Here is a 12,227-nt window from a genome sequence, read left to right as displayed (position 1 = left end):
GGAATCGATGGAACCCACTTGGAGCAGGATTGGTGAAGAGGGTGTCCAGGCTGGACAGGACTGGTGTCTGTCTCCTGGGCTGATGGGATGGAGCCCTGGCTTGGAGGTGGTAGCACCATGTGCATCATATGGCCTGATCAGGATTAGTTACTGTCCGGGCATTTCCTTCCATTGCCCAATACACTGAATCCACTGGGGCGGGAAGGACAGGGTGTTGGGCTGACCTAGGACTAGACTACCAGGACTAGAGCTGAGTCAGGAGATCTTTGCGAAGTTCCCAGGGGTTAACATCCTTGGGGTGGCAATGCTGGAGAACACTCAGGGTTTGGTGCCCTCATGCCCACTCCCTCCAGGCAGCCGGCTCTGACTGCACAAGGTGACGTGTGACCCTGCCAGCCAGCTATGCCCCTGCTGCCCAGCACCATGGGCCTGGCAGGCCTGCTCTTCTGGGCAGGCCAGACAGTGAATGCCTGGATGCCCAATGCCACCCTGGCACTGGCCCGGACCAAGGGCACAGCTGTGTGGCCCCTGAGTGGCCTGGGGGTGCCCCGGTACCAGCGGAAGCGCCACATCTCTGCTGGGGACATGAGTGCCTTACTGGATTTTCACAACCACATCCGCGCCAGTGTGCACCCACCTGCGGCCAACATGGAGTATATGGTGAGTTCCCATGCCCTCCCCTGTGCCCTTTCCAGCGAATGCCAGTCAATTCAGTGTGTTCTGGAAGGGCCGGACCATTCGCCAGCCTGACCCCACTAGCCAGTAGCTGGGTGTCTGGGCCCTGCGGAAAGGCAGGAATTAGTCTACCCATTTTATAGATGAGAAAACAAAGGCAGTTGCACAGGTCCTCCTGGGAAGCAGGGTCAGCAGACTGCCAGGTATGGACCATCCCATGTATGCCTAGCCATAACCTACACTCGGCCCTGAGAGTATTCCTCTTCCTTCAAGGTGGGGCTTGTCATCTCCATTTTCCAATAAAGAAATTGAGATGCAGAGGTTTAATTTGCCAAAGGTCATCCAGCTGGGATTCTAACCCAGGTCTGCCTGCTGCTAAAGGTTGTGGTTTTAACAGATACAATACCCACCCCCCTACAAGGACTTGGGCTCCCTGCTGGGCACCTGCAGGGGGTGGGTGGCTGGAGCTTTCCATGCTATTGTCTCTTTGCTTTAGGCGTCTGATGGACACACAGACTATATTCAGCAAGCCCCTGGAGGCAGAGTGTGGGGACTGGCACCTGAGGTTCTCAAGCTGAGGAAAAGTGGCAGACCAGCTGTAGGAGCTGAGATGTGTTCCCTTAAAGAGGCAGGGCCAATGGCTGTCACCGCAATGCCCCAGAAGCCAGACCCTGGGAGTGGTGGAGGGGAACCTTTCTCTTTATCGCAGTCCCTCCCCACAGGACCTTTGTTCCCAAACCAGCCCGGAGAGATCGGCTTCTAGCCCACCCACAGATTTCTTTAGGGAAAGAGATTGTCAGTCTACCCCCTCCAAGACAAATATGTGCTACTCAACAGCCTGGAAATTCCTGTGCTTTTCCCATGTGTCCATTCACTTACGTACTGACTGCCACTCAGTGCCAGGTACCACGTTAAGCCTCGTGGGCACTGCTGAGAACAGGGTGGACGTGTTTGGACCCCTCTCTTGGTATCCCTGTATCATCTTCAGTAGCTGGCTTCTGCCCACAGGACAGGTATCTGACTAAGCATCCTTTGCTCAAGGAACCCTTTCTCTCCTGCCGCCTCCCAAAAAGTTCCAGTCCCGTTTCACATTCTTACACCCACCAGGATTGTAATGATTGTTTAATGTCTCATCTCCTTGCTAGACTGTAAGTCCTGGGTGGCTAGAAATACTGTTCAAGATTTGCTGAATGAACAAATAAAATAAATGAATGACTAATATCTCAGAGAATCCCAGGAAGACAGAATGGAAGGAAACTGGTATTTTTTTTAAAGTGATGCTTTTTCAAGTTATAAAAATTGGGATATTCACACATTGGAAAATTATGAAGCTATTAGCAGGGATGAGGAGGGTATTCTCTATGTGCCGATGTGGAATAACCATTAAGATAACCTGTTTGGTTAAGTGAAAACAGCAAGGGGTCTGATAGAATGTCTGGCCGGCTGCCATTTGTAAAAAAAAAAAAAAAAGTAGATATATATAATATTTTATATACTTATGTATACTTAATTATATACAATTATATATAGTTATACAATTATATATGTGTGTATGTGTATATATGTATGTGTATATATATTTGTATGTGTATATGTACATATATATATACTTGTACAGGTATAGAATATTTCTGGAAGAAGATGCCAGAAATCACAGTGATGGTTGCCTCTGGGGGCAGGGTGGCTGGGGGAACAAGGATAGGATTGAGACGATAGACTTTCCACTTTTCCTCCTTTGGGCATCTCATGTATTACATTTGCACCTGTTTTCACTATTCAAAAAAAAAACAAAAACATTTTGAATTCAAATATTTAATGTTAAAAGAAATTTGTTTTAAGAATACAATAAATACATTAAAAAGCCAGTCCCCTCCACATCACCCTGGGCTCAGCCACTTCTAAGGACTGCTAACTCCTGGACCAACAGCCTGGGACCTGTTCAGAGCAGAGAACCCCCAGCCTGAAGTCCAGTGTGGGGGGAAAGGGTGCCGGAAGAGGAGTCAGTAGGTGTGGGTCTTGGCTCTGGTGTGGACTTTGAAGTCCTAGGCCTTCTCTGACTCCCAGTGTTCTAAACTGTTGACTGGATTTGGTGCAGGGTTCCAAGGAGATGGCAGAAGAACTGCGCGTCTCTGGACACGGCTGGGATGATGGTGGTTGTCCCCCTGGGGAATCTCATGGCCTTTCTTTTTTTTTTATTTTTATTTTTTAAAGATTTTATTTATTTATTTGACAGAGAGAGACACAGTGAGAGAGGGAACACAAGCAGGGGGAGTGGGAGAGGGAGAAGCAGGCTTCCCACGGAGCAGGGAGCCTGATGCGGGGCTCGATCCCAGGACCCTGGGATCATGACCTGAGCTGAAGACAGATGCTTAACGACTGAGCCACCCAGGTGCTCCTCTCATGGCCTTTCTCTCCCTAGGTCTGGGACGAGCGGCTGGCCAGGTCTGCCGAGGCCTGGGCCACCCAGTGCATCTGGGCCCATGGGCCCTCACAGCTAATGAGATACGTGGGCCAGAACCTCTCCATCCGTTCTGGCCGGTGAGTTACCTTCTGCCCTTCCTTCTCTCAGTCATTCAACAAGGTCACCGAGCAAGGTGGTGGCAGAGCAGCTTCTCCACTCCCCAGCCGGCGTCTTCCATCTTCTCTGCCTCCCCAGGTACCGCTCGGTGGTGGACCTTGTGAAGTCTTGGTCTGAGGAGAAGCGCCATTACTCGTTTCCAGCCCCCAGGGACTGTCAGCCGCGCTGCCCCTGGCGCTGCAGCGGCCCAGTCTGCTCCCACTACACCCAGGTACCCCTCTGTTGGGACGAACGGCCAAGGGAGAACAAATCCTGGTAGCTTAGAAGACAAAGAATGTGGCAGAACAGAAATTAAAGAGCAGAGGCCCTATGGACTTCCTTTCACACAATAAGCATATTCCTGGAAAGTTGTGTGTAGATTGAGTTGAGTTGACTGGATCTTGTTTTGAGTATCTTAGGTGGGCTGACCAGATTGTTTAACCACCAAAATGGAGATGTGTGGTCTGACAAGTTCAAGAATGCTTTTGAGGGCGCCTGGGTGGCTCAGTTGGTTAAGCGACTGCCTTCGGCTCAGGTCATGATCCTGGAGTCCCTGGATCGAGTCCCGCATCGGGCTCCCTGCTCGGCAGGGAGTCTGCTTCTCCCTCTGACCCTCCCCCCTCTCATTTGCTGTCTCTCTCATTCTCTCTCTCTCAAATAAATAAATAAAATCTTTAAAAAAAAAAAAAAAAAAAGAATGCTTTTGAATTCAATAGGTCCAAACATTTTCGAGTATTTTCTGTCTTTTCAGGATCCCACTATTTTTATTATCATCATCATCATCACCATCATTTTAAGTAGACTCCATGCCCAGCATGGAGCCCAGATTGGGGCCTGAGCTCATGACCCTGAGATCAAGACCTGAGCTGAGATCAAGAGCTGGACGCTTAACCCACTGAGCCACACAGGCACCGCTAGGATCCCACTATCTTAAAAAAAATGCTAAAATAAAATGACAAAAATTGTAGTATATTTTGAGTGTTAATATTGAATATGTTACGACTTGTTGCACACAAAAATATAGCACGATATAATGTTGCAGGAAATGGGACCGAAACTTCCCACTGTAGGACAAATATTTTCTTTCAGTCTGTCCATCTCTCTGTGACTCATGTGCAATTAAGGTCAAAAATCTACATTGGAGACCCTCTGGGAAATGTGAGGCCTAAACCAAACGTCCTTTCTGATAGCCCAGGAGATATTATTACCTTCATTTTACCAAAGAAGAAACTGCGGCACGACATGGTTAATTGACTTGGCCAAAGTCACACACCAGTGATATTGAGATTCTGATCCAAGGCTGTTTAACTCCAAAGTTTGTGTTTTAACCTCCAACACAATAATGATTTTTAAACGGTGGCTGCTAGGGAAAAAAGAAAGAAAGAAAATTAATAGAACAGTATAGAAAATATTACCATATATCACATATGAAAAGATTAAATGTTGGTTCACAAAACTTTTGTCCCAACTCTTTGTGCGTGTTGTGCACTGAGTAACAATTTAAAATTCATTCCTTACTATTGGTTGTAGTAAAAAACAAAAAAGCTTGAGAAACATTATAGCACAGTGTGTCTCCAGGAACATTGCCTCCCCCAGGAAGACCTTACCCACCCTGAATCACATCCAGGAGCCTCCCAGCCTCAAGGAACCTGGGACCCCTGAGTCCATCTCAAAGCCTCCCCTGTCATTGTCCTTCCTCAGATGGTGTGGGCATCCTCCAATCGGCTGGGCTGTGCAATCCACACCTGTGGCAGCATCAACGTCTGGGGCAACACCTGGCATCATGCAGTGTACCTGGTCTGCAACTACGCCATTAAGTAAGTGCAGCATGGAGACATGGGGCCGTGGGGCGGGGTGGGGGTGAGGGGTGGACCCTGAGTGGAATGGGCAGAATTCCAAGAAAAGGAAGATGCCCAGAACACTCTGCCTTCTCCCATTCTAGGTAACCTTAATACCGTACAATCTGGTAGTTTTAGAGTCAATCAATAATTCTTTTTCTTTACCCAAATTGCAAAAGTGATTGGGAGGTAGACAGAGGACCAAGTCAGGTGGATAGGCAGCCTCACTGATGAAGTCAATAGTAGAGAATGTGGTTTAGATGTGCCAGACGAGCAGGCTTGCAAATATCTCACCCTCGAATTAGACCTGCATACCCACTGACTGGCAACCCCTAACAGTCACAGTCCTCTTCCGTCAAGTGCAGCTAGCCCCTTTAAGTTTGTCACAGGAAGTAGAGCAACCAAGAACACCTGTTCCCTGCAGCCAGGCAGATCCCAAAGGAAAGAAGAGGATAGAACAAGCGTGCTCAGCTCCTCCCTCCAGGCTCTCCAATCAGCTTCATGGGAGAGAGGTCATGAGTGGCCTTTATATGCAAGTCTCTTGGAAACACGGGGAAAGAAGGATGGAAGTTCCCATCCAACGTACAGTATACAAACTTGCCAACATTACAGATTCTCACATAAAAACAAGAACAAATTCTAAGTAAAAATGACGTTTAGAATTTCAAAATTACATGCTGATGACCACCTTTTACTCTCAAGTAGCCCTTGACCATTTACAAAATATTTTCACCTCAGTATCTCATTGAAGAGATGAAAGAGAAAGAAGGAAGGAAAAAGGGAGGGGTACTGGGAAAATGTTTTCCTTTTTTAAGAAGAAGAAATTGAGGATCAGAGAGGTTAAGTAATATACAAAAGCCACAAGCCAGGAGGAAGCAGAGCTGTTTGAAACACAAGTCTTGATTCAAGTCTATGTTCTGTCTGCCATACTATTCTGATGTTCTGGAAGTCACTGGTAGCCTGAACACAAATTCTCAAGCTATTTATTTGTTAATGGTGACATCTATTAACAAAGCATCAGCCCAGCTTTATCAGACACAAAAGTACAAAGCAAACTTTGTTACAAATAGCTTAAGGGACTATTCCAATTTGCTGATACATTGAATTTTTGCAGCATTGAGTATTAACACTATAGTTGTTAAGATTTTTATGCTCTAGAGTCAAGACTGTCAGGGTTCAAATTTGTGATTTAACTTAACTTCTACATGCCTGTTTCGTCATCTGCAAAATGAGAATAAAATAGTACCTACTCATTGAGTTATTGAGAGAAGTAAGTGATCTGACCCAGGTAACACCCCCGGGCTCATGAAGTCAGAACACATGTTGGCACTTACTGCTATGACCAGATCTGGGTGTGATGTCCAGCTCTACCATGTGCATGTGAGGACTTTGGATAAGGCATTTCACCTCTATGGACCTCCATCTCCTCTTTTAAAATAGGGCTGATCCTACCTGTCTCACAGAGGATCGCTGTACATAGTTGCCCATAGTACATTCTCAAAAAATGGTGGCCATGGTTATAACTAGGTTATAGACTCTTTGAGGGTGGGAAATAGACCTGATTCATTTCTATATCCTTTTACTACAATGATTTCAACCTCCTCCCCCTTTTTTAAGCAAAACTTTTTTCCAAGTGGTTGAATTAAACAGAAAAAGAATGACTTTTATTTCATCACCCCAGGTGTCTCCACTTCTCACATTCCCTGCCTCCAAACTTCCGGGAGCACCTTCTGAAAACTATGCACTGACAGCATCTGGCACAAATCCTGATGCCCAATAGATGCTCCTGAAGTGTTTGTTGAATGAATAAGTGAATGAACCCCATATAAAACCAGAAATGCATACTTTTCTGAGCACTTTGGCTGACTTTATTTACGGTCATTCAACAATCACTTTTGGAGAAAGAAGATTCCATTTCTGCCCACAAAGAGTGTTCATATGAAGTGTGAGAAAAGGCGGCACTGGACTTGCAAAGATAACACTACAGGTCAGCGGTGAGATTACCAGGCAGCCAGGAGCAAGGGCTGGGGGATGATTTAAGGCCATGACAAGAGGGGGGGAGAAAAAGGAAAATCTGTGAGCTGGGCTGGAGAAGAGAGATGTGGGAAGGTGGCATATGTGAACAGGATCCACAGCTGATGGAGCAGTCTGGAATGCCTGACCAAAAGCTACAGGTGTGTTTCTGTAAGCAGGGAGGGAGGAGGATGGAGCGGGGAGCAAACTAGGGCCCATGGCCAAAGCCTCGCCCTCTGCTTGTTTGTGTAAATAAAGTTTTATCAAAACACAGCCATGCCATTCATTTACGTATTATCCAGGGCTGCTTTCGTGCAATAGAGATATCCGGTCCACAAAACCTAAACATATTTGCTATCTGGACCTTTACCTAAAAAAATCTGCCAATCCCTGCACAGGCAAGAGGAATCCAGTAAAAGTTTTTGAGTAGGAGAATGTGATGAAGGTGGTTTGTTTGTTTTTAACAGCTTTCTTGAGATATAATTCACACCCCATACAACTCGCCCATTTGACGTGTACAATTCAATGGGTTTTGGTATATTATATTATTAATTTGTTTTAATTGTGGTAAAATATGATTTTTTTAAATTTAATTAATTTATTTGTCAGAGAGAGAGAGCACAGGCAGGGGGAGCGGCCGGCAGAGGGAGAGGCAGACTCCTTGCTGAGCAAGGAGCCTGACGTGGGACTCAATCCCAGGACCCTGGGATCATGACCCTTAACCAACTGAGCCACCCAGGTGCCCCCATTTTAATCATTTTGAAGCGTACATCTCAGTGGAATTCCTTACATTCACAATGTTGTGCGGCCATTGCCACTATCTACTTCCAGAACTATTCCATCACCCCAAACAGAAAGTCTGTAACCACTAAGCAGTCACTCCCTACCCTACTTCCCCCAAAAGGCCGTGGTCTGTTGAGAGGACTAACTCAGGAGCAGGCAGGATGGGTTTGGGATCTGGTCATCACAAAAATGGGCAGTGGCGGCCATGGACGAGGCTTCATGGTCACGTGCCCCCATGATGAAATCATGCTCGGCATCTGACTATTCTAGTTCCTATCCGCACAGCACTTTTGTAAGTTCTAAAGTGTTTGCACATCATTTTTGTGGATACCGTTTCATTTCTTTATTTTATTCAGAAGAAATGAGGTGGTTTATTCTGTCACCAGCTGGCCAGTCACAGAATCCAGGACCAGAACTCAGAACTGCGTGGGTCCGGGATGAGAGGCCGGGTGGAGGGAATAAGAAAATCAACACTTAATGAAGAGTCATGTCTTTGCCAGGCACGGTGCTAGGTGGGGGCACACATGGCCCCATTATTTGATCTTCGCTGCCTCCCTGTGAGAGAGGGGAGTCTTCTCTTGGTTTTACAGATGAAGAAACCAAGGCTGGAAGGTGTGGCTTGCCCAAGGTCTCATAGCCAGTCAGTGGCGGTGCTGAGATTAGGGAAACCTGTATGAAGGTTGCCAACATTAACTCTCCTCTGTCCCTGTCTCCTCAGTACCTTTTCTCTTCCAGGGGCAACTGGATCGGCGAGGCACCATACAAGATGGGGAGGCCATGTTCTGCCTGCCCCGCAAGTTACCAAGGCACCTGTACTAGCAACATGTGTTTCTCTGGACTCAAATCCAATAGGCTCCTGTGGTTCTAACTTTTCCCTGGGCCCTGGAGGTGTCTCTTGCCCTCCCCCAAAGGCTCCCTCCCCAGAGACCAGGTGAAAGAATAATTGTTTTTTTGTAAAGGACATTATTGGGCTCACTCTACCGATCTGAATTTTCCCTTCTGATTCCTCCATTCCTGAAATGTCCAGCATGTACCCGAAGAAAACAACTTCCCGGCCTTCTTTCTTTCTTCTTCCAGCTTTCTTCTCTCTGGCTTCCGGGAAAGACGCCTGCATCTTTCATTGACTCAGTGCTCAGAGAGCTGGGGCTGGACGGAGCTGACCTTCGGTCCCAAACCCACATGTCTTTGTCCATCCAGTGAAGGCTATTTATTAAACAATCTTTAGCCAGAAACCCACTTTCATTCATCCAATAACAGCCAAACTTCAAGGACTTGTGGTTTGCTCCCTGAGTTGGGAACATTTCAGGTCTGAGCTTCTACAAAAACAATTGAAATTGACTTGTGGATCCAGGCCCCCCTTTTACAGATGGGTATACTGAGGCCACGCAAAGGGGTGTGACCTACTGATAGCCGCACAGCTTGTCCCCAACAGCACCCAGGTCAGAGCTTAGGCCCTGACAAGCCCTGCAGGCTGCTGGACCCCTCTCTGAGCATCAGGACTGGGAGTGCAAAAACAAAGCAGGCCCGAGGGAACTGTCTTCTGGGCCTTTTTCTCTTTTCTATCACTCCACCTGACTGTCTGTCTGTCTCTTTATCTCTCCCCCACATCCCCTGTAGAATCTCATTCTCATTCCCATAAACCATTTCCTCTCTCCCCACCCCACCCCACCCCACCCCACCCCACCCAGATATCATGACACACAAAAGTCCTTTTGTTTCCAGAGATAGTAAAATCTCCCCCTCAGACCTTGCCCTCCAGCGGGGGCCCACTTCCTGCCTGGCCAGAGAGCATTCCATTCAAAGACCTGAATGGAAAACGGGCCCCTACATCCTGCTGGATGGAGTGAGTTTTCTTCCCTCTTGGTCATTCCCACTGAGGCCACGGTCCTTGCATGTCAACAACCACCCCCCCTACCTGGCCCCCAATAAAGTCCTTTTAGATCTGATGCAGTGGCTCTTTCTGGTCCCTCCGCCTCTCAGCTCCCAGAGCGGGTCAAAAAAGGCAGGAAGGAAATTGAGTAGTGGGAGATGGAGTGAGGGCAAAACCAGCTCCAGAGAAAGGCCAGGAGAGGGGACTAACAGCCCCTACTTCGTGCCAGGCACGGCAACTAGCTCAGTGCACGCGTGCACGGGTGTGTATTACTATTCCCTTTTACCAGTGAGATAAATGAGGCTTAGTGTGACCGCCCATTTCCAAATGCTAGAAATGAGTGAAGAGAAACATGGATGCTGTTGTGAGTTTATTATTTGCAGATTATAGCCTTCCTCTTTTTTTTTTTTTTTGGGAGGGAGTATTTTCGTTTCTAAAACAATGGTGATAATAAAGGTTAGATTTTTAATTATTAATGTCCTTATATTGGGGGAAAAAAGGCTTGCTAGCCCTATGCCAATTGCTTGAAATATTCTGGAAATTTAAGTGGCGTGTGACCCCTTGAATTAAATGGTATGCATAAGGTTGAATAGCTAGTAGGGAGGAGGCATAGGATTTGAATTTAGCTTCATCTGACCTCAAAGCCTGTGGGATCTTGACTTCCCCACATTGCCTTCCTGTGCCTTGAGTACCAGAATGACAATGACAACCACTGGCATTTATGAACTGCTTAGCACACTCTTAAACTCATTGAATTATCACAGCCATCTTGTGTGATAGGTACAGTTCCTATTCACCCTTTACAGACATAACAACTGAGCCTAAAGAAGCTGGATTCAAATATGTTCTATGTGACTCAGAAGCCCAATGTCTTGACCCATTTTCTTGCTGCCTCTCAACTAAGAAGGGAGAAACTCAGAGATTGGACAAAGGTAGGGACAATTAAGCAAAAAGTGCCAATGTAAGGGTGGGAATTCCAGATGACCTCCCAGGTTCCCCACTTTTGAAATTGCCCTTGAGAAGAGCCCATGTCAACAGAGCAATGAGCAGGCTGGGCTTGCTCAGCTAGTCAAGGTCTGGATGCTGCAGACCTGAGGGTGAGGACTCAGGGTGAAGGGGCTTGCTCATAGCATCCTGGTTTGTTAAGATGCTGTTCTCGCTGAAGGGGAACTTTTACTGCAAGAAATCTGTAACAACATTCAAGCCTCTGTAGTATTTTATACTTTTTGAAGATCTTCATAGCCCAATCTCATTTGATTGCTTGTTTGTTCATACGTTCATTCACCAACTGAGAGGGTTAAGAGCATAGACTCTGGAGTTAGATTGCCTAGGCACAAGTTTAACTTAGTGGCTAAGTGTGCCTGGGTAGGTTACAGCGAGCTCTCAGTGCCTGTCTCATCTGTAAGTGGGGACACGAATAGTGCCTCATGAGGGCATTCAAAATATTAAATAAATGAATACATGGAAAGCACTTAGAGCAGTGTCTGGCATATAGTAAATACTATAAAAGTTGTCAGCTCTGAGCACAGTGGTCACTAATATATAGATCAGGGTGGACAAACTATGGCTCAAAAGCCAAATCTGGCCCACTGCCTGTTTTTATAAATAAAGTTTTATTAGAACTCCGCCATGCTCCTTTGTTTATATATTGTCTATGGATGATTTCATGCTTCAACAGCAGACACGAGTAGTTGCCAGAGACCACATATCTAAAGCCCAAAATATTTACTATCTGGCCCCTTATAGAAAACATTCATTGACCCTTGAGATCTATAATGTTCCTATGCTCCTTGAGCTTGTAATTGTAATGCAACAGTCAGGCATGAAACAGAAGATGAATACAAGTAATTTATTGTAATGGAAGTAAGTGCCATCTGGGAGAAGAACTGGTAATTACAAGAGCTCAATCTAAACTACAATGGGTAGTCATGTAGGTCTTTTGCAGCGAGATGTGTTTTCTTTTTTAAAAGATTTTATTTATTTATTTGAGGGAGGGAGCGAGAGCGTGCACATGTACTTGTGTGAGCTTGATTGGGGTGGTGGTGGGGGGAGAGGCAGAGGGAGAGAATCCTAAGCAGACTCTGTGCTGAGTGGAGCCTTATGCGGAGCTCGATTCCACGACCCTGAGATCATGACCCAGTGGAAATCAAGAGTTGGATGCTCAACTGACTGAGCCACCGAGGCACCCTGTGAGATGTGTGTTGATGAAGAAGAGAAGCTGGTCAGGCTCCAAGGCAGTAATGACAATGTGGGTGGAAAGGTGGGGGAGAGAGCACAGGGCAAGGTCAGGTTCTAAAAGAAGCCTGCTGTGTGAGAAGGAAAGGGAGTGAACTGACCCTGGGAGGGGAGGCAGGGGCCAAGTCAGGAATAATCTTGGAGCTTCCCTCAAGGACAATGGAGAGGCATAGCAGGATTATAACAGTGGGATGACATGTCAGATTTGCATTTGAAAAGATAATTCTGGCTGCATTCGAGGGGAATAGATTTGACA

The 12,227-nt window shown here is 46.5% G+C and overlaps 1 protein-coding gene across 1 annotated transcript; it reads left to right on the top strand.

Moving 5' to 3' along the window:
• The first annotated feature begins 402 nt into the window (after window positions 1-402).
• R3HDML (R3H domain containing like) lies at window positions 403-8,734 on the top strand. The gene is made up of 5 exons (XM_032419247.1): window positions 403-660; window positions 3,095-3,213; window positions 3,332-3,464; window positions 4,934-5,049; window positions 8,602-8,734. Exons 1-5 carry the CDS (start codon window positions 403-405, stop codon window positions 8,732-8,734), a joined length of 759 nt encoding a protein of 252 aa, XP_032275138.1.
• The last annotated feature ends 3,493 nt before the right edge of the window (window positions 8,735-12,227 follow it).

Source organism: Phoca vitulina, unplaced genomic scaffold, assembly GCF_004348235.1.
Source record: "Phoca vitulina isolate PV1807 unplaced genomic scaffold, GSC_HSeal_1.0 scaffold22, whole genome shotgun sequence".
NCBI classification, from domain to species: domain Eukaryota; kingdom Metazoa; phylum Chordata; class Mammalia; order Carnivora; family Phocidae; genus Phoca; species Phoca vitulina.
Note: the sequence above shows the minus strand (reverse complement) of the source record. Positions and strands in the feature narration are given on the sequence as shown.